This window comes from Pelecanus crispus, chromosome 9, assembly GCF_030463565.1.
Source record: "Pelecanus crispus isolate bPelCri1 chromosome 9, bPelCri1.pri, whole genome shotgun sequence".
NCBI lineage: Eukaryota > Metazoa > Chordata > Aves > Pelecaniformes > Pelecanidae > Pelecanus > Pelecanus crispus.
In genome coordinates this window covers 16,562,993-16,584,890 of record NC_134651.1, presented here as the reverse complement: position 1 = coordinate 16,584,890, position 21,898 = coordinate 16,562,993, and the positions used below count along the sequence as shown (strand labels likewise).

General features: G+C 55.2%; 2 protein-coding genes across 2 annotated transcripts; one reads left to right on the top strand and one right to left on the bottom strand.

Moving 5' to 3' along the window:
* Positions 1 to 1,016: 1,016 nt before the first annotated feature.
* Positions 1,017 to 7,063, bottom strand: ZIC4 (Zic family zinc finger 4). The gene is given in 6 exon segments (XM_075716556.1): positions 1,017 to 1,375; positions 1,378 to 1,437; positions 5,885 to 6,541; positions 6,544 to 6,763; positions 6,766 to 6,888; positions 6,890 to 7,063. Coding segments are annotated over 6 exon segments (1,593 nt in total).
* Positions 7,064 to 18,565: 11,502 nt separating this feature from the next.
* Positions 18,566 to 21,629, top strand: LOC142594280 (zinc finger protein ZIC 1). The gene is made up of 3 exons (XM_075716571.1): positions 18,566 to 19,541; positions 20,713 to 20,876; positions 21,432 to 21,629. The coding sequence occupies exons 1-3, from the start codon at positions 18,566 to 18,568 to the stop codon at positions 21,627 to 21,629; spliced, it is 1,338 nt and encodes a 445-aa protein (XP_075572686.1).
* Positions 21,630 to 21,898: the final 269 nt, after the last annotated feature.

The following is a 21,898-nucleotide window of genomic DNA, read 5'->3' as shown; positions in this document are numbered from 1 at the left end:
AGGGGAAGGGGAAGGGAAGGGGAAGGGGAAGGGGAAGGGGAAGGGGGAAGGGAAGGGGAAGGGAAGGGAAAGGGAAGGGAAGGGAAGGGAAGGGAAGGGAAGGGAAGGGAAGGGAAGGGAAGGAAGGGAAGGGAAGGGAAGGGAAGGGAAGGGAAGGGAAGGGAAGGGAAGGGAAGGAAGGGAAGGGAAGGGAAGGGAAGGGAAGGGAAGGAAAGGGGAGGGAAGGGAAGGGAAAGGGGGAGGGAAGGGAAGGGAAGGAGGAAGGGAAGGGAAGGGAAGGGAAGGGAAGGAAGGGAAGGGAAGGGAAGGAAGGGAAGGGAAGGGAAGGGAAGGGAAGGAAGGGAAGGGAAGGGAAGGGAAGGGAAGGGAAGGGAAGGGAAGGGAAGGGAAGGGAAGGGAAGGGAAGGGAAGGGAAGGGAAGGGAAGGGAAAGGGGAGGGAGGGAAAGGAAAGGAAAGGAAAGGAAAGGAAAGGAAGGAAAGGAAAGGAAAGGAAAGGAAAGGAAAGGAAAGGAAAGGAAAGGAAAGGAAAGGAGAAAGGAAAGGAAAGGAAAGGAAAGGAAAAGGAAAGGAAAGGAAAGGAAGGAAAGGAAAGGAAAGGAAAGGAAAGGAAAGGAAAGGAAAGGAAAAAGGAAAGGAAAGGAAAGGAAAGGAAGAAGGAAAGGAAAGGAAGGCAAGGAAAGGAAAAGGAAAGGAAAGGAAAGGAAAGGAAAGGAGGAAAGGGGATGCAGATCAGTGGGCTTGTAAACAGACTGGAGCAAGACGGTCGGAGGAGGGGGGTGTGCGTGGCGCGGAGGGAGGAGCGGCAGCACCCCTGCCGAGGCCGGAGCTGCCCTCCCGTGTGCGGGGTGCCGGGAGCGCAGGCTGGGGCCCGCCGCCGGCCCCCCCGCGTCCTCCGCCGCGCGTCGTCTCTCCCTCTGCCAAGCGCCTCTCTCCGCCTCTCCCGCTCGGCCTCCCCGTGCCCCGGAGCAGCGCTCCCCGGCCCCGGCCCGGCCCGCTCCGCCGCCCGCGGGGCTCCCTAGCAGCGGGGCCGGGGGTCGCCGTGGGGGCGCGGCGGCGCGGGGGCGGCGGGGGGCGCGGGGGGGCCGCGGAGCCCCGCGCCCTGACACACGTACCATTCGCTCAGGTTGGCGGCGGGCTGCGCGGGCGCGGAGGGCTCGGCGTGGGAACAGGAGGCGGGGGGCTCCCGGCCGGAGTCCGAGGAGGGGGACACCAAGGAGGGCGTGGAGGACTCGTAGCCGGAGCTGGGAGGAGGGGATTTGCAGTGCACTTTCATGTGTTTTCTCAGGGAGCTGGGGTGGGTGTAGGACTTGTCGCAGCCTCGCACTTTGCAGTTGTAGGGCTTGTCGCTGGTGTGGACGTGCGAGTGCTTCTTCTGTCGCTGCTGTTGGCGAAGCGTCTGTCACAGCCCTCGAATTCACATTTGAACGGCTTCTCCCCTGCAGGAGGCAATGGGCGAGCACAGCCATTAGCGACGGCGGCCGCAGGGCAAGGGATGCCGCACCCCGGCACCCCCCGCAAGCTCGCAGCCTCCCCGGGCCCCTCTCTCCGGCCCTGGCACGGTTCTCCCCGGGCAGCTCCCCTCCGGCCTCCGCCTGCCCCCGCCCCGCCACCGGCCCTGCCCTTCCCCGCCCGCCCCGCCGAGCTCCCCCGGCGCCGCCGCCCCGTGCCCACCCGGCTGCGCAGCCGGCTCCGCACCGGGAGCGCCCTGCCCGGCCAGCTTCTCCTCCCCCTTCCCCTGCCCTGTGCGTCGACGTGGGGTTTTGTGCAAAAGACAAAGCCCCGAGATAAGGACAACTTAGAGGCCAAGTGCTCGTTCCGAGCAAACAACGTGGTGTTGTCCCCGCAGCCTCCGATGTCCTGCAGCAAGAGCGGTCAGTGATTTATCCTGGGAAGGTTTTTACGTTAAATAAATTTCTCACACTCCCCCAGGTGCACGTGGAAATATTATTCATAACCTGGCTAGATCACATCTCAGCCACTCCATTCTTGCACTGATTACAATCCCGTGGAAGATCCGCATCCCGCCTCCTTTCCCACTCCCCGGCTTGCTGATACCGTGCGTTAAGGCACAAAATCTTTCAAAAAGACGTTGATTGGGGGGGGGGGGGGGGGCGCAAAACGATTGAGATTCAGCAGGAGGACGACTAGGCCGGTGCAAGGCACTGTCGTGAGGGTAGGATTCCCCTTTTCATTTGAACCTACTCAGTCATGGAAGGAATCGCAATCGGATTAATTTGTCTGGTACTATGATAAGTGACGTTAAGCATAATAGAAATATAATCGTGTTGCTGGAGTCGTGTGAAAGTTTAACCTCGGATCGTGTGGACCGGGCATGGTACAGGATATATAGAAAGGTTTCAAGGCAACACGCCACAGCCAGCTTCGGATGAAATGGTGACTACGTTATTGTCGCTGATAATAGCAAACAGCAAAACCCCGCTCTCCAAGGAGTACCCAGGTCCTGCACCCACCTAGTATGAAAATAACCTCCGCATCCGTCAAAAGCCAAAAAGTATCAGGGCGCGGAGGACACCACAAAAATATACGGCCGAACCTTAAACGTGAAGTGCAAACAAAGCACTGTGTTCACCGTCATGGCGTATGTGGTCGAAAGGACTTCCAACATTTGTAAAAGCTTCCAGGTTTGGGGTTTTTTTTCGAATTTGTTGGATTGGGGTTTTTTCCCTCTCAGTTCGTCACGATTAAATTTCGGAGGACGCAGCCCACCTCGTGCTCGGCTGCGAGCAGAGGCACATAAAGGAAGGCATTCCAAATATTTCACATGAATGCACTTTATGCAAGGTGGGTGGGAAAAAGCTCATGGCTCCGCGTTTAAAGTATGTCCTTTCTGCACTGTAATAATCAATGAGGAGCTCTCACATCCTGCACCGCTAACATTTGCACAAAGGATGGGTAAATACCTGGCGTTAGAGGGAAGGGGGGGAAGAGGTTAAAATAAGGTCTCTTAGAAAACGATGCGGGCCCTGTAACCAAATACTGTCGACATAGAGCGGGGCATATGCAGAGGCGCACGCATATAATCTAATTACAGTTTCACGTAAGGAAACAATTTGACCTTCAGCATCCAAGTTGAGACAACAAATCAAGGATATTAGTGTAGTACAAGCAAGCAGTAAGTAGGAGACCCCAGGGAAAGCCATCCTCATAAGCACTCTGCTTGTGCAAAGTCAGTTACATTCAGGTAAAAGCGGGCTGCGGCGCATTCCGCTTCCCCCAGAGTTGAAAAATGTTCAATTTCGCTTAACCCCCTGAAAGAGCCACAGAAAAGTCCCTCCGTACAGTCATGTTTCAAGTGGGAAGAGGGCAGCATTTTCTCAGCTGACCGGTTTGCCTTCTCTGAACGCCTCGATAAAGAGGAGCCATCCGAGCCATTTGCAAGCAGTCCTTTCGCGAAAGCAGGTTTTCTTACGTGGAAATCCCTAGCCGGCAGGGAGAGGACATTTTACAGGTCCTGGCTGCCGCAGCCCGGGCACGGAGGCGCAGCCACGCAGAAAGTTCCCCGGGTGATGGAGAAGCGCAGGATCTCAACCGCCATTTTACCCCCACACTTGTAGCTGGGCAAAAGTGTTCAGTGAGATTCAGCTTGGAAATTGTGGCATAATCCCCCGTCTCCGGGAGTGATTAAGGTATTTACCAATTTCTCCGGGGGGGGTGAGGGGGGTGGGGGAAGCCGGGGCGGGGGGGGGGGTGGGGGGGTGGCGGCCCCCGGGGCTGCGGGCGCGGCGCGGGGGCGGCGGGGGCCGCCCGGGAGGAGAGGGGCTCCGTCCCACGCCTCGCACCATTGTTCCTGGCCCGCTGGGAAGGCGGCGAAGTGATCCCTGCCCGTCCTGCTCGTCCCGCTGCCGCCGCCTTGACGGCCTTACCCGCCAACCTGGAAAATCCGCACATCGCCAGAAATCCCTCTGCCTGCTCCCCAGCCTCGGAGAAATCAGAAGTCATTAATATTTGAGGAGGCAATAATTTTCCTGTTGAATCTAGAACTGTCTTCATGAATAATTCGTAGCGAGTTCTATTAGGGTTTCAGAAACATTGCGTTTTTGACAACTTCTGGGTGTTTAATATAGAAACGCTGGAACCATAAAGGCCCTGCAGGAGTTTTCACAATACAGCAATTAATCACCGGGAAAGTTAAAGCGAAAAGTACAGACGCGCGGAATGATGTTTAATAAACGCAAACCTCCGATTTCGGGTTTGCCCTGAACCTGCCTCTCCGATGTAGGTCAGTTTTCCCAAGAATTTAACCATTTTCTGCTTCAGAGACTTCAAACAGAGAGGCCGTTAAAGAGCAGTAAAAGTTTGTTTACTTAGGAAAAATACTGTCATTAAGGGATGAGCTCTCCCGGTTAATGGCTGTACCTGTGCTGATCCGACAAGGAGCTGGCTCGGGTGCAAGTTATGTGACTCGGGGATACTCCTTTCTTCTCCTCGAAAAAGGGGGCCGAGAAGGCAGCAGAGGAACACAACTTTGCTATTCCACCCCCCCCCCCCCCCCCGCACACAGACGAGCTATTCATCAGAGCGATGGAAAAATAATTAGGTGACGAGTGACGGTCGCTGTAAAATCTCTGTGCTATGTTTAGACGATAGCGATACGAAATTAATATACGTTCTGCATATTATATCACGTCGAGTTATATCATAAAAATGCAACTCCTGGAAGGTCAAGCCCTGCACCGAGCATGGGGGAAGGGGAGTTTTAATGAACTGGAAGGCGAAAAAAAATCGTTTGGCTGTAAGCAGATCTTACAATAGGATTATGTAGTTTCCCCTCGCAGTGCATAAGGCTGTACAGGAGGGGGTGGGGAGGTGGAAAACCCTACACTGGAACAGATTAAATTTTCTAAAAGGGCTTATTTCTTATCTTCTTCTTCAGAGGAAAAAAAAAAAAGGAAAACAGGGAAAAAAAAAAAAAAGCGCCAGCGCTACAGCCTACAAACACCGGCTGCTAAACTAATTAATACAACTTCACAAGCTGCTCCTGGAAGTGTGAAAACTTTCTACGTGCAATTTCATTAATTATAAATGCTTCCTGGACGGAAGAGCTCAAACATAGTTTGCAAGATCGTCCATCGAGTTACTTTATTTTCTGTTAACTAAGAACTAACAGATGTTTTCTGACACATGTCCCAGTTTCGCTTAACAGATCTGCAAATGACATTTCAAAAATGTACAGGCCGAAACAATACCGCGTTTTCTCCTCCTTTTTTTTTTTTTTTTCCCTCCCGAGAATCAGAACTTGCAGCTCCCTATATTTGCGAATGCAGAGTCGTTGAAAGGCAATGCTCATTAAAATGTCAGTGTTATTCAGATCAAACATTTGAAACTCCCTCTGCCCAAAACAAAACTGTTGAACGAAAAGGTCGCAGCTGTGTTATTCTCACAACGTTCGAGCAGCAGCATCTCAGCGACATCAGTCAAAACTGACTAGACAAGTTGTAACTTCTATTGTTCACTTTTAATTTGTGAGCTTGCACAATGATTTCATTTTTCCCCCAACTACTTTAAACTGCCAAAAAAAAAAAAAAAATTCCTCGCCTGTGTGAATAAGCAGAAATAGTAGCTATATCACTCGATATTTACACAGCTCTACCCCGCATAAACATTACAGCAACCTCTCCACACAACCAGAAAAAAAAATATGGACGAGAATTCTGAGATTTGTTCTCGCTCTCCTTTCCCCCCCCCCCTTTTTCTCCCCCCCCCCTTCAAACGGTAAAGAAGCAAACAAATCTGAGAATTTATTTTCCAGAAGTACTTGGCGTGCATTCAATAACAACGCAAAGGATACATTAAAAACAAAATAAAGCAAAACAGTATGCTGAATAACACAGAGAGAGAGTAAAGAGAGCTTTACATACTGACCTGTATGAGTTCTTTTGTGTATTTTGAGATTCTCTGATCTGGCAAACACTTTGCCACAGCCCGGGAAAGGGCAGGGGAAAGGTTTTTCACCTGTGTGGACTCTGATGTGATTTACAAGTTTATATTTGGCCTTGAAAGGTTTCCCTTCTCTTGGACACTCTTCCCAGAAACATATGTGATTGGACTGCTCGGGTCCTCCAACGTGCTCCACCGTGACATGAGTCACCAGCTCGTGCATCGTGCTGAAAGTTTTCGAGCATAATTTTTTGGGAGTCTGGTCCAACTCAATCCACTTACAGATGAGTTCCTGTTTGATGGGCTGCCTCATGTAACGAAAGAAGGCCCCCGGGCCGTGGTGTGGAGCCAGATTCACGTTCAGATTCATGCCACCGTAGCTATGAAGCGAAGAAGCAGCAAAAGGATCTGTCCTGGAGGCTGGTACTTGAGTGAAATGTTCAGACCTGGCGTACATTTCTCCAGGTAACCCCAGTCTTATCTGTCCGTTTAGATGGCCACCTGGAGCTGCATGGGGAGGCTGCTCATGGAGTCCAGTGAACAGAGAGGGATTCCCAGCTTCTGAGTGGTGGTGGTGGTGACCATGGTGTCCGGGGTAGCTACCTGTTGTTGAGACAAACAGTCCGTGGTGAGAACTTGCAGCGGGTGCTGCTCGGTCAGCCCTGGCATGAGTGGGGCCGGCAGGTCCCTGCGTATGAAGAAGTCCCTACCTGCTGCCAGAGCCTGGGCTGGGTGAGAGACGGGGTAAGGGGCTGCTGGTGACTGCGCCGGGCCAAACGCTCCCGTTTGACTAGAGACCACCTCGGCTTGGCCTGCCTGATGATGATGATGATGATGATGATGATGATGATGGTGGTGTGGTGGTGGAGCTGGTGGTGGGGATGAGGGGCAGGGCTGAGCTTAAGGGCCGCAGGGTGATGCTGAGGAGCAGGATGAGGATGGTGGTGGTGCCCCATGTGTTCTGGCCGGAGCGGGTGCGGCCCGAGGCGGGGACTCGGCGGCGTGCTCCCCCGGCTGCGTGGGCGCCGTGGCGTGGGGGTGCCCGGCGAAGCCCGGGAAGCCTGTCACGCTCTGAGGGGGGTGGTGGTGGTGGTGGCGAGGAGCCCCCGCCAAGTCTACTAATCTCAGCGCCGTGTTCCGCCTGGAGAGAGCAGCAGGGTCCATCACTGGGATCCCAGAGCATCCACGCTCATTAGCTTCTAACGCTAAAAAGTCACCTGACAGCGGGAGGAGAGAGACACAAGGGGGGGGGGGGGGGGGAGTAAAAAAAACCCAAACTTTTTTTTTTTTTCCTTTTTCCCCAGAAAAAGTTTGCCGGTCCCGCTGCCCCGGCGGCGGGGCGCTGGGGCGGCGCTGCCAGCGGGTGGGCTCGGCGGGGGCCGGCGGGGGCTCGTTTTTGGCGGCGGCGGCCGGGGAGGTCCCCCCGCGCCGCCCGTCCTCCCGCGGGGCCGGCGGGGAGCCCCACGCGGCGCGGCGCGGCCGCGGGACGGGACGGGGCGCGAGCGGCCGCGCGCCGCCTCCGGGCCGCGGCGCCGGCCCCGCCGGCCAAACAATCGCCGCGCCTTCCCATTGGCTGCCGCCGGGGTGACATCACCGATGACAGGTCCCGCTGCTGACTGAAAGGGTTAGCGCTCGGGGCGGGGCGGGGGGGGGACTGCGCATGCCGCCGCCGCCGGGCGTCCCCTTCCCCCGGCCCCCCCCCCGCCCCACGGAGCCCCCCGGCGCGGCCCGCGGACACGGCGGAGCCGGCGGCCGCAGCCCGGCCCGGCGGCCGGAGGCCCTGAGCGGGGTCGTCCCCCGGGCCGCCCTGCGCCCCGCCGTCGGGCGGTCGCCGAGCTTCCGCCGCCGGGCTGCGGCCGTGGGGGAACAAAGCCGAGGCGGGCGGGGGGACCCCGGGGGGGAGCGCCCCGGCCGCCCGCCCCGGCCTGTGCCCGTTCCCCGCTGCCCTGCCCCGGGGCGGGGGGCAGCCCGCGGGGTGCCCCCCCCGGCAGGGCCCCGGCAGCGCCCCGCGGTCCTCGCCGCCCGGCCGGAGCCGCGGGGGGCGAGGCGGCCCCGCACCCCCGCGGAAGCGGGCCCGGGGCGGCCGGCGGGTCCCTGGCACTTGTTGGCAGCGCGGGGAGCGCGTCCTTCCCCGGCGAGAGCGGCAGCGGGAGCCGCGCCGCCCAGCTCGCTTGCGAGGCTTACGCGATCGGCCTGGCGCTCGGGCTATTGTAGCGGTGCCTGAGCCCTGACAAAGGATTCCTGGCAGGCTCCCCGTGCCCTTCCCCTCCTTTGACAAGTTTTAGCAGTTATCTGGTTATTGGCTGCCGGAGCAATGCGAGAGATCGTGATGTTTAGACTGAATCTGAGTGCTTAACCCAGAAGAGGAGTCTCTCTCCTTTCCCTCTCTCTCACGCACACTTACAGGGTAGTTCCACGTAAAATCCCCATCCTTGGCTTGAAGGGGAAGCATTGCAAAACATTCACGACCGACCCGGTTGTGGTGCTTCTCACCTGAAGGAAAGAACCTGGTCTGCAAGGTTTGTGTCGCTACTGTAGGCTAGGGTTCCAGCTGTATACACTGGGGCCTTACAGGTTGAGAAGAGCTTAGGGCTTCAGCACGGAAAGAAGCATCCACTTAAGTTTTTGAGAAGGGGATTGCTTCAAAAAAGTAATGAGACGGGGCAAAAGAGGGAAGGAATCGGGCATCTGCTTCAAGAAAGTAAAACACAGCTGTGAATATCTGCCCACGTTATTTCCACAGAACTCGGATCCTGACATAAAAATGCCTCCACCAATAAACGCGCAGTCTTACGAAATAAAGCAACAATTAATTCTCTATGCGTCGTGTCAAACTCCCAGCGTTTTAATACATTGACTTGCTGTTAACTTGCCAGTGGCTACTTTACCGCATGCACGCCAGGTAAAGCTCCCTGCGCGGAATTTTGCGTCTCCATAAAAATTTAACAGTATCGGCGATCGATAGGTTTTATGTTAAGTAGTAAAACAAGAAACTGTTTGGCAATGTCAACCCAGCTACTCTCACAACAGAAGCTACCAGCCAATGATCGGAAACCTTAACATTAAAGCGTAGGACATACATAACCACATAGGGGACATTTTTATCACAGCTTCGCGTACTCTGGGCTGGCTGCAGTTACGTATTTTGGCTCTGCGTGGCTTTCACCACTATTTCCCCTGTAACACAAGGCTAATATTTAGGTAGCTAGCTATAGATACATCCTTGTGTACATCTTTCTGAGTGGAGATGATGAGAAGTGACAAATGATGCAATTAGCTCTCCGTCCTTACATAACATGTTTACGCAGGCATTTTAAACCACACACCATCCTCACAATATCTCAACTTTCAAGTCTACTTGCTCTACGAAATGGATTTGACAGTCCTATTCATGACCATCTCAATAGGAGCGCACAGAAGAGACAAACGTTAGGAAGTATGAATCTGTTACTTACAAACGTACTGAGAGTGTGAATTCCAAATAAAGCTGCTTTCCTCCTACCTCCTTAAAACACTGCATCTCTACATACTTGTTATCCATCAATTCTGACACTTCTCAGTCAAGGGAGAAAACATCTGGAACAGTTTATCAATTAAAAAAATGTCATAACCGGTTTGCCTAAGCTCATTTAAAATATTGTGATGGTTTCTCGTCAGACACTCATGGCTCTCAGCTCGCCCCTCACTCAGGGCTCTCCCTCACTCCCTCTCCCAGGCAGTGCAGGAGAACCTGGCCCTCGGTGTCCCTCACTGTTAGGTGAAGTTGGTGTGAGCCCCGGTTGCGTGCGGGGGGGGAGCGGGGCGGGGGGCGGGCGGGGGCCGCCACATGACTGCGGGGAGGCGGAGAAACGGGGAAGAGGAGGGGAGCGGGGCCAGACCCGGCCGAGCTCCGCGCATCTCCCAGAATGTTTTGAAAACTTGAATGCCTGTTTGTGCAGCCCCTTGGCAGCCTGAGCTCGTACGGCTGCCGCTCGAGGGGTGACCGAGGTTTCCCGCTTCTTGGCAGCGGCCTGAGCCCTGTTTGACCAGATAAGCCGGGCTCTCGGCAAACTCTCAAACGTGTCAACATCAGCTTAAGCAGGGCCAATTTTTTTTTTTTTTTTAAATTATTATCATTTCCTTTCCAACCCACCTGGCTACGGTAAGCGCACCGCCTTCTAGACTGCCCTCGGGACTCATGAGCTGGATGAACCGGAGCCTTTCCAAGGAGAAGGCAAGATTGCCCAAGCAGCGAAACAGAAACATCTTGAGCTGAAGCTGAAACTCAGCCATCAGGGCAGGTCCATAGGACAATGTTCCTGGAAGCTCTATAGGACAGACCTTATCTTAAGGGAAGTGAAGTTTAGAGGGACCACGGTGCTCCCTTGGGTGCCGGATCCCTTGGGTGCCGGGTCAACACGAACAGGAGGGCAGCTCGGTCTTGAGCACCAATTTTCTAGCGGCTGCTGAGTTTCTGCTACCCCGGCCGCAGCCCCCGGCCCCAGAGCCCGCCCGTGCTGGGGGGCTGCTCTATAGAGGTGACATGTTGCAAAGACGAGTCACAAGCACTTTTCCTCCTCGCTCCCCCCGTCCGCCCCTGCCCACGACGCGGCTCTCTCGGGGAAGAGGCGAGTTGGCCACGGCAGCGCCGGGAGGAGGCAGGAGCCCCGCACGTCGGGGCTGTGCCCTGGGAGGGGGCCAGAGCTGCCTCCCCGCTTTCCACCCCGCCGTGCGGGACCCAGAGCTCCGCCTGCCCACACCTGGGGGGGTGCGGGGCCGAGCTGAGCAGCCCCAACCCTGCGGCCCCTGCCTGCACCCCCGCCCCGCGCCGGGCGGCTGTCGGGGCCTACGGGATGGAAACTGCACCGCACACCCCTTTGCGGTAACCCCCGGGGATGGGGACAGCCCCTGCTGCGGGACGGCTTTACAGATCCACCACCCTTTGCCTTGTTTTGGGTGGGAATCTACCCATACGGCAAGGCGCTTATCCATATTTCTGCCTTCGCCGGAGAAAGGGCTTGCTGTGAAGGTGAGGTGCAAAGCTCCAGAAAATCAGGGTCTGCTCGTGTTGTGCTCTTTGACTTGGGGCCAAATCCTGCTCACCCTTAGAGTCGTGCTCAGCGCAAGGAACAGCTCCTGCCCCGGGAAGCATCGGGGCGAGCAAAGTCTGACCTTCACCCACCCCCGTGCTCTCCCACTCCTGCCTCTGCAGAAACTTCCTTCCCTGCGAGCCAGCTAGAAACTTGCCAGCCGGTGCCCGAGGGCTGGGACGGGAGGGGAGGGGTGCCCTGAACTCTCCAGACAGCAGGTTCCAGCGGCTTTAGGAACCTTTAGGCTTCAACTTCCGGACGAGAGGAGGGAAACGGTTTCATCTGAAAATCCTAATATTTACTGTGAGAAAGGGAAAAAAGCGAGGCATGGAAACAGAGAGGACCGAGAAGTCAGCCTGTGCGATTCCTTATCCCCCAAACTCGCATTAGGCAGGGAGAGACGAGGGAGGCAGCGAGGGACACAGGGGCAGGCGCAGGACCTGAGCCCGAGTCCTGCCTGCCCCGGCAGAAGGCACTGCTGTTTAGGAAGAGGTGGTTCCAGAAAGCCTTTCAGTAACCCCAGCATCTCCTCGGAGGCAAGAGGAGAGGGTACCGAGCGGCTCGGGAGCACACTCTGCCTTTGTTTCGGTTCCTCGACCCATTCCCACCTACGGGGACTTCTTTATTTCAGGGTTCCCGGAGAATGGGAACTCAGCTACCAGATGAGCAAGGGCTTGCGCCTAGGTTTGCCTCTCACTTTTTGTGACCTAGAGCTACCCTAGGACAAGCAAATCATATGCTTATTTTAAACAGAATGTTTCATTCAGTACCTCAAGATTAAGGTATTCCTGTCAGATAAGCTGTCAGTCACTAACTACTTAGACACCACATTGTGGAAGCCTGGTATCCCTGGTAAAGATGATACATATCATGTAAACCCCATCAACAAGATCAAAGTCTTCTTCTTTAATAGGATCCAATACATGTCAAACCTCATTCCAATCAAATCGTCCGTAAATGAATTCAAGATGAATATGTCATAGAATAATGTGACAGTGCAATCACATGGGGTCAGGGGTTGTTGTTTCAATGAGAGAGTCGTCAAATATTAATTCTAGAACCTCCAAATGAATAGGCATTGAGCAGGATTAGGCAGCTGCTGGTGGGGAGTTGTGTCGCTGATTTGTGTTTATGCAAGTACGTTAAACGCTAAGCTGAAAAAAATATTGTCTCCTTTGAACTGAGAAAAAGACATATTTTAACTTACTTGACTTCTCCAGGATGTTTCTGTAAAGTCGTTTTCTTTTCCTCATTACAAGGGGAGTCTTGTGCCTCATTTCCTGACTTTGTTCCTGTTTGGGGAGAGGGGTGGAAAGTTAAGAGCAAAACCATTTGTGTGTGATATGAAACAAGTAAGGCGCTATGTGACTCGGGCATCATGGATTCAAAAAGAAAAGAAAAAAACAAAACACAAGAGTTAAGCAGCGAGGGTGGGGGGAAGACAAGCTTTCTCCGAGGGGAAACGGGAGGCTGTCTCCCCGGCGAAGCAGCACATGTTTTATGGAGTCATGAAGTTTCCATGGCTGATTTAGGGGAAAAAAATATGAAAGGACATCTTTTCAGTTCTCCTTTGATCTGACATTCACCTTCTGGCAGGCTATTGTAAGGCAGGTTTTTACCAACTCGACTATATTGTTTACAGATCCTTCCCTCGCGAAATTAAATTTCGGACTCTCTCCGAGCCCCCAACGCAAGTTGTTGTCTCAGCAAGGATTAGTATAGTACCACACTGGCACTTCTCCCTGCCTATAATTTTCAGCTTGCTCTTTGCACTCTGCAAAGCTGAGCACTGCCACTACTGCAGGCAGAACTTTGCACATCTTTCTTTGAGCGGCAGCAAGAACCCTGAGAGCACATCTGGGACTTGATGGAGGGTCCGAGTCTGAATTTTTGCAGATATCTTTGAAATTCTAAGGGTTTGCTTTTTTAATTTTTTTTTTCTTTCTTCCTCCCCCAATACAGAAAAGCGCACTAGAATCTGGAATCAGTTACTTCAAAGGAGATTATTATTATTGCTACTGCTACTATTATTATAGGGACTCCAGGGCTGGTGAATATAAATCTATACTAACACAAATAATTGATGATATTAATTATGAAACTTCATCAGCGTATCACAGTCATACTCTGTCACAAATAATTTGATGTCCTTAGTATTTTCACCGCTGTGATGAAAATTACTGCCGAAATAAAAAGAACTAGAGGAAACCCTTAGGAATTACATTTTCTAGTCAACTTCTATTCATCCTCACACTTTTATCAAGTCAGAGCAGCAAACGCTGCCCCGCTAGTGAGAGGTTTGCAGGAGTTGTGCTTTATTGGTTAGGTTGGGAGGCTGGAGGAGTGCTCAGTTCCCAAGCGTTCGCCAAAACTTGTTGAAACTGGACAAAAAAAAAAAAAATCCGCTGTATTTAATATTTCAAATGGTTACCAGATGACAAAAAAACGAAGGCAAACCAGTTGTGGATTTCAGAGTAAATATTGGCTAAAACTCTGGCTCGACCTCGCACGCCTTTCTCATCTACGCAGTGCCACTGGCGGAGCAGGAGGCTGAGGATGCCCCGCTACCCGAGCCGGACGGATCTCGCCCGGGCCGAGCCCGCGGCTCCGGTGCAGGGGACCAGAACCCCCCCGGGTCCCACGCTAGGGCTGGGGGTGCGAGGGGCTGCAGCCCGCGCAGGGGGGGACCCGCCCCCCCTTCCACAAATGCTGCCTCCTACACCCGGCCAAAGGTGCGCCCGCGGAGCGGGGCCGGGAGCCGCCGCCGCCCCCGCGGGAGCCCGGCGGCCCCGGGCGCGTTCGGCGGCGCTGCCCCGGGATGGGAGAGCCGGGCTGAGCGTGGGGCAGCGGGGACGGCGTGCGCCCCGCCGCCACCGGCTTGTCACGCAACCTGTGCTGTCCGCGGCCGCGCAGGGTGAAGGGAGCGCTCGCCGGGAAGGTCTCGGTGCAGAAATAAAGTTCCTCGGCTCCGGGTGGAGCGAGCCCCGAGCCCAGCCCGGCAGACGGGCTCCCCGCCTGGCCGGGCTCCCCGGCGCTGAGGACCGTGCGCGACAAAGGAGCAGCAGGGCAGGGGGCCACGGGGGGGCTCGGCGAGGAGCCCACGCCGGTCCCCGCCCGGCCCGGCGCTGTGCCGCTGCCCGGGGGCTGGCACATGGAGCCGGGCTCGGGTCAGAGGTCACCCTCGGCGGGGATTTGGGAGCATCGCCCCTTCCCCAGCCGGCGCCGGGCGCGGGGCGGCCCCTCGGGGCCGGGGTCTCAGCCCCTCCGCGGGCTCTGCGCGAAGTTGGCGGCAGCACCCAGCCTCTTTGGCAGCTCCCCCGGCCCTGCAAGCGGGGGGGGGGGGGGGGGGCGGGGGGTGAGTGTGGGGAGGGTGGAGGGGGCCGGCCGGGCTCCCGGGCTCCGTCCCTCCTGCGCCCGCCTATAAAGAAGGGCGTGCGGTGCCGGAGCGCCGGCTCCCCCGGCGCGTCCCCGTGGCACCGGGCGCGGCGGTGGGCGAGGCGCTGGGCGGGGAGCGCGTCCCCCGGGACGCCTCCCCACGGGGCTCTCCATTGTCAGCGCTCCTCGCCCTCTGCCCGCCGCCCCGGGCCGCCCCCCCCGACCCTGCCTGGGCGGCCGCAGGACCCGCCCGGACCCGCCGCCTGCCCGTCCCCGCCGAGCCCGGCCGCTGTCGGGGCTGGGAGCGCCTCCGCCCCGCTCCGCGGACCCCCGCCGCCCCGCCTTGCGCGGACCGCCGGGCCGGGCCCCCCCCTCGGGCTCAGGGGAGCGGGCGCGGCGCCCGGCGGAGGCTGCCGGAGCCCCCCTCGACGGCGCCCGGGCGCTTCTCCCTCCGCCCGCCCCCGCCCGCCGCGGTGCCGCCGGGGGCCGGCCCCACGTGGGCGCGGGGCAGCCGAGGCACTGCCCCCCCCCTGCACCGCGGGGCTCCGGCCCTTCTCCCCCGGGGTGGCCAAACCTCCTCCCGCCGGGCCCCCCCGGGGGCAGGGAGCTCTCGCCCAGCCCTCGGGGCAGGCGGCGGGGGCTAGCCAGCCGCCCGGGCTGCCCAGGCACCCCCTGCTCCCAGGCACTTACCCCTGCGACCTGTTGAAGGTTTCCCCTCATGTCCTAACTGGCAGAAATAAAAGTGGGGGTGGGGGGAAGGGAACAGAAAGAAAGAATGAAAGAAGAAAACAATAACACCCCCCCCCAACAACCCACCACCTCTTTGGTGCTTCCATCGAGGCGGTCATCCTTCATTTCTTCTTTTCTTGCTTTCTGGAAGCAGTTAGGGAATGTATGATGAAGCAGAAATGAGCCGTCAGGATGATATTTTAATGGCTTATATGTCACGTTGGTGCATGTGGCTTTGAACTGGAGCAGCTTTCGTTTCCTGCAGAGAGCGCGCCGCAAATCCCACTTGATAACTTCTACAACCCACAACATTTTTTTTTTTTTTTTTACATTCACTCTTACACTGTATATTTAGATACGCTTCCTAAAAATACTCTTTCGTCTGCCTTCTCGTATATTTTGCACCGACCTGGAATGATGACTGGGTTCTCCCTGCACTGGGAGGCGGGCTAGCACTGGACTACCTAACTTTCTGGATCTCCTAATGCCATCTCCCTGAAGACTTCACAATAACGCTGACAACTCTGTCCTTTGCTTAATTTTAGCACCAAATACAGAAAGTAATGTAACACCCGCCTAAAGACCACGTCCACACACAGGCGTGCTCCTAGAGCGGGTATACCTGTTGCTATAAGCTATTGCAATTCCTTCGAATGGATTTGGCAGAATAAATGCAAACGTGTAGATTCAGCCCAGCGTTATTCTGCAAAACCCCCCAACCCTGTAAAGCCTCCCAAGATCCAAGGGAAATTACACAACACTTCTGCTTTGAAAGCGATCTCCGTGCAGCGAGCACAGGCAAACTGCATCTGCAGATAAACTGCAGCGAAACATTCCTTCCAGGCGTATCAAAGTTTATTTGTTGTCGTTTGTTTGTTTGCTTGTTTGTTTGTTTTCTAGGCGCAATGGCCATTTCCATACCTCTCGAAATGAGGCAGTTCTCACCCGAGAAGGGTTCGCGCAAGAGCGCTGCTGGTCTGATTCCCCAGTACCTGCGCTGCGGATTGCTTACCAGCGCCTTTAATTAGAGAGGATGAGTTTAAAGTTTCTTTGTTTGGCGCTAGGAATTGGAGGGGGTCGGACTGAGCTGCGAAGGAGGCAAGTGAAGGGCTGAACAAAGGCGAAATGGAAGGAGTCCGACTCTTAGCGAGCTTTTGGTGTTTTCGTTACTAGAAAATAATTAGAGCTAATGAATATGCAGGCGACCGAGTAAATAAATAATTTGCCAGTTTTATATATGTACACACACACGGGCACATACGTAAGTGTATATATGCACACGCACACAAAGGCGTCTATATTTTAAAGTTTCACGAGATCTTTTCTTTTTTAGTGCCGAAGCATCGTTTAAAATATTGTACAAATGTTGCTTAGCTTAATTGATTAAGCCACAAAGGTTTTCTGCTTTTAAATACCATACTTATACCTTTCAACAATCATTTTAATATATAGTCAATGGCTCTTTGTAGCGAGAACAAAAAAGAACTATCCGCAGTTTTTCAATAGACTTTGAGCTGGGGAAAGACAGGTTAATCGAGGGTTGCATCTAGAAAACAACCAAGTGTTGTATGTTTGCACTGAATCCAAATGTCTGCATTTTTCTAACTAAATCAAAGGGAGTGTTATTTCTTTTTCTGCTCACTCATCTGAAGGTAAGTAAATTTTCTCTGGCGATCAAAAGCCTGGTCAGCAACAAAGACACCGCCTGCTTTTTCCACCGTCCTGGTGTGGCAAGTTGAGGAATTTCAATAACTGTGACAAGGGTGACTGATTTGTGAACTAGAAAAGGTTTGAATGTCAGAAAATTTACATTGCTCCTATCGAGGATTTAAAATAAATTTTTACCAAAAAAAGAGAGAGAGAGAGAGAGAAAGAGAGAGAGAAGTATCCGGGAGTTTCATGCAGCAGGAGGAGAAACAATGTAGGTTTGGGAAATTTACAGTTTTACCTGAATGAAAGAGACCCCGTAAAAAGAGAGAGCGAGAGAAAGGGAGAGCCAGAGAGAAAGGAGAAAGAAAATAACAAAAAAGAGGCGAAACAACAACAACAAAAGTAGCAAGTTAAGAGTTCTCACCCACCTGCGTTTTGATGGGTGCAGAAAACAAGATTTATGTCAGAAACCTGATGGAGGGATAGAGTCAGCTACCCAGAGAAATCGCGCCTGGTGTTTAAAAATAAAATCAAATGCACCCAGCACCTACTCTTGGAGAGCTTCAGTTTTAAACGAGCGGAAAACAGCAACTTCAAAAGAAGCGAGTCCCTACAGGACTTCTCTTTTCAAAGCCTAAAAAGTTGCTCAGTGATCTTAAAAATTCTGGATCACCAAGAAATCATCATTACCATCATTATCAGAGTGCTGGGGAGAGAGGGACAGAGAGAGGGAGAGCGGGGGAGAAAATAACCCTAATAATAATCAAAGTTTTTTTTTTTTTTTTTCCTTAGCACACGTACATACAAAAAGATGCGCTGGAAATATTTTCGTGGAGGGAAAAAAAAAAAAAAAGGCTTTATATATTTAAAAAAAAAAAAAAAAAAGTTGCTACTCCTGCAGCCCTGTTTGTCAGAAGGGATGTCAGGGCGCTCACAATACCTGCGATTGATGAGGCGGAGGGGCCAATCAGCGGCGGGAGGCGGCCGTGCGCGCCCCTCGTTGGCGGGGCCGGGGGGAGTTACGCGGGGAAGGGGGAGCCGCCGCCGACCAATGAGCGCCCACGTCCGCCCGCACGTCGCTCCGCCCCCGGCTCCCATTCATCAAGGGGGGGGACGGTGTCGTCTTTTCAATTCATTTATCTGCAGGAATGATTGCCGCTATCAGTCTCGCGTTCACCGCCCGGCTGAGGAGGTGAAAGTTTCTCCCCAGGAAGATAAACCGCAAAAGACAATATTGTGCATGATTTGCGCCTTTTTTTGCAAAGCGAAAAAAAAAAAAAAAAAAGGCCCCCAAAAAAAAAAAAATCGGGGAGAGTGTGGGGAAGCTCGAAGAGGAGAGAGAAACAAGCTCTCGGCCACTTTGCAACATTCCTATAGCCAAAAAAATCACTGAAGGAAGTTTCTTTTTTGTTTTGTTTTTTTGCTGCCCGTGTTGATCTCTCTCCGTTATTGTTATTTGCAGCCAGTTTATTTTTGAGCCCACCCAACCCCCCCCTCCCCACTTAAACCTCCCTGAAAAGTCAAAGCAGAGAGACAGTGAATATTTTTGGGGCACGTTTTTATTATTATTATTTGCAACTGCGAAGATCTCTTCCCCCCTTCCGCACCAGCCTCTTTTTTTTTTTTTTTTTCCCCCTCTTCTTCCCCCCTTTTTTTTTTCTTCCCCCTGCGCTGATGCCGAAGGGGGTGTTTTTGATGTGGTTGCTTTGGTGGTGATCGTCGCTGACTTTCCAAAGAGGGTGTTTTCGCCGCTGCTGCTGCTGCTGCTGCTGCTGCTGCTTCTCTCCGCGTTGTGTGTGTGCGCGCGTGCTTTTTTTTTGGTTGCTGCATCGACGCTGGGAAGATGCTTCTGGATGCTGGACCGCAGTATCCCGCCATAGGAGTCACTACCTTCGGATCCTCTCGCCACCACTCCACGGCCGATGTCACGGACAGAGAAGTGGGGCTGGGGATCAACCCCTTCGCCGACGGCATGGGCGCCTTCAAAATCAACCCCAGCACCCACGAGCTGGCCTCGGCCGGCCAGACCGCCTTCACCTCGCAGGCGCCCGGCTACGCGGCGGCGGCCCTGGGGCACCACCACCACCCGACCCATGTCAGCTCCTACTCCAGCGCCGCCTTCAACTCCACCCGGGACTTTCTGTTCCGCAACCGCGGCTTCGGGGAGGCGGCGGCCGCCAGCGCCCAGCACAGCCTCTTCGCCTCCGCCGCCGGCAGCTTCGCCGGACCCCACGGACACACCGATGCCGCGGGACACCTACTTTTCCCGGGGCTGCACGAACAAGCCACCAGCCACGCTTCGCCTAACGTGGTGAACGGGCAGATGCGCCTGGGCTTCTCCGGAGACATGTACGGCAGACCCGACCAGTACGGCCAGGTCACCAGCCCCCGCTCCGAGCACTACGCCTCGACCCAGCTGCACGGCTACGGCCACATGAACATGAACATGGCAGCCCACCACGGGGCAGGGGCCTTCTTTCGTTACATGCGGCAGCCCATCAAACAGGAACTCATCTGTAAGTGGATTGAGCCCGAGCAATTGTCAAACCCCAAAAAGTCCTGCAACAAAACTTTCAGCACGATGCACGAGCTGGTGACTCATGTCACGGTGGAGCACGTTGGAGGACCCGAGCAGTCCAATCACATATGTTTCTGGGAAGAGTGTCCGAGAGAAGGGAAACCTTTCAAGGCCAAATATAAACTTGTAAATCACATCAGAGTCCACACAGGTGAAAAACCTTTCCCCTGCCCTTTCCCGGGCTGTGGCAAAGTGTTTGCCAGATCAGAGAATCTCAAAATACACAAAAGAACTCATACAGGTACGGTAACCTTCTCTGTAGCTTTTCTCTCTGCGAGTGGAAGCGCCGAGCGCCGGGGCCGGAGCGGGGCGCAGGGACGGGCCGGGGGGGCCGGGGGGGCTGCTTGGCCGAGGCTCGGGCTCGGGGGGGGGTACGGTCCAGGGCCACTCGAGCTCCCTTGCAAAACCAGCTCGGTCGCAGCCACGCCAGCAGCAGCAACAAAAAGGAAATTATCCCTGCCGAGGCAGAGGGGGAGAAAGGCAGGGTTTGCTGCTGGGATTGTTAGGGCGGGGGGTGGGGTGGGGGGGGGGCGGGGGGGGGGTGGGGGTGGCGAGAATCGCAGCAACCTGTCCTGTTTAAATTTATAGGTTTTAATTAATTGTTGTTCGGCAGTTTTGACTGTGGCACGATGAGAAATCGTGCTAAATATTGCAGGCAGCTCATCCGTCTCCCTTCTGCGATTCAGGGCTTGGTAAATATTTAATTCCGAGGAGCGATTTTAAATAAACCGAGCCCGGCGCGTTAGTGTGTTATTGTTGTGCGGAGGGCAGGCGCCGGGATCCCTGAGAACTTTTCCCCGTCGCGGGAGGTGGAAATGCAGCAACCCCTGGCTGGGAGAGCTCTCTCCCCCCGCTCCCACCCCCGAGCGCCGAAAGCCAGCGCCGCTTTCCCGAGCGCTTTTGCGGAGGGTTTGTGGGGCTGCCCTCGCATTGTATTCCCCGGCCGGATAATTTTCAATATTGCGAGAAAATACGGGGGAGGGGGCTGGGGTGGGTGGGAGCGTGAAATATCACGAGAATGAGCTATAAAAACGGAAACTAGACACTGAGGATCGTGTGTAAATACCACCACGCCTGCTCTCTCGCTTGGAGCGTTGCGAGGAGGGAGAGGTGCCCAGGGCTGGGGCTGCAAATGAAACTCTCCCCTCCAAAGGAAAAAAAAAAAAAAAAAAAAAAAAAAAAGTTCTTTAGCTCCCCCCTCCCCGAAATGGACGCTGAGCAGGGGTCGGAGGTGCGGAAAGGACGGTGAAGAGAAGCAAGGTTTTGGGATTTGAGCCTCGTTGAAGTTAGAAAGTTGCAAGTGTTTGAAATGGAGCCCGGGGCTTCCGTCCGGCGGTGCGATGGGGACAATGAGCGATCCAGCCGGCCCTGCTTAATCAGATCCGTTTCCCCCCCCCTTCCCTCTGCAATAGGTGAAAAACCATTTAAGTGTGAATTCGAGGGCTGTGACAGGCGCTTTGCAAACAGCAGCGACCGCAAAAAGCACATGCATGTGCACACTTCCGACAAGCCCTATCTCTGCAAAATGTGTGACAAGTCCTACACGCACCCCAGCTCCCTCAGAAAGCACATGAAGGTAAATGGAGGGCGCCTGGCGTGCGGGGCTCGGCCGCCGCCTCGGGCCCGGCCGGGGGAAAGGGCTGCGGGCACGGCGGGCAGGAGCGCCCGGGCCGTGGGGCGGCGGCGCCTGCGGGCGGAGCGCGGAGCGGGGCCCGGGGCCCGGGGCCGGCTGCGGGCTCCGCGCTGCTGCGGCCCGGCCCCGGAGTCCGCCCCGGGGCCCGCCGGGCCGCGCCGCCCCCCGCCCGGCCGCGCTCAGCCCCGGCCCCTCGGGCAGGGCCTTTTGTCGGTGCCTTTTATCCGGGGAGGGGGTGCGGGGGGGGGGGGGGGCGCAGAGCGCGGAGGCAGCCGGTGGGCGCTGCCCGGCCTTCCCCGCCGCGCCGGGGCGGGGGCCGGGGCCGGGGCCGGGGGGGCGGCCCCGGGGCTGCGGCCGGCGGGGAGCCCCGCCGGGGATGCCCGAGCCCGGGGCTCGGCGCTGGGTCCCCTTGTCTGGCGCATCCCCAGCCGAAGGCGGCCGCCGCCAGGGCCTCCGTCCTCCGCCGCTCTCTATTTCTGCCCGGGTTTTCTCTTGCAGGTCCATGAATCATCCTCGCAGGGGTCCCAGCCTTCTCCCGCCGCCAGCTCAGGCTACGAGTCCTCCACCCCTCCAACCATCGTGTCTCCATCCACAGAAAACCAGACCGCCAGCTCCTTATCCCCTTCCTCCTCCGCAGTTCATCACACGTCCAGCCACAGCACGCTTACATCAAATTTTAACGAATGGTACGTCTAAAACGCTAAAACAAAACAACAAAAAAAACACAAACCGAAACAAAACAAAAAAGCCCCAAGCGAGCAAACAAATACCCTATTTAAAGACTCAAAAAATAATGAACACTTTGCAATCAGAATTTAAATGAGCGAACAAAAATAAAATGCTGCCAGTAGACCCAGGACTGAGTAAAATGAAGACTTCATTTTTTTTAAATTTTTTTTTCTTCCTTTCTTTTTTTTTCCTTTAATTTCTCTTTTTTTTTCCTTTTTCTTTCCTTTTTTTTTTTT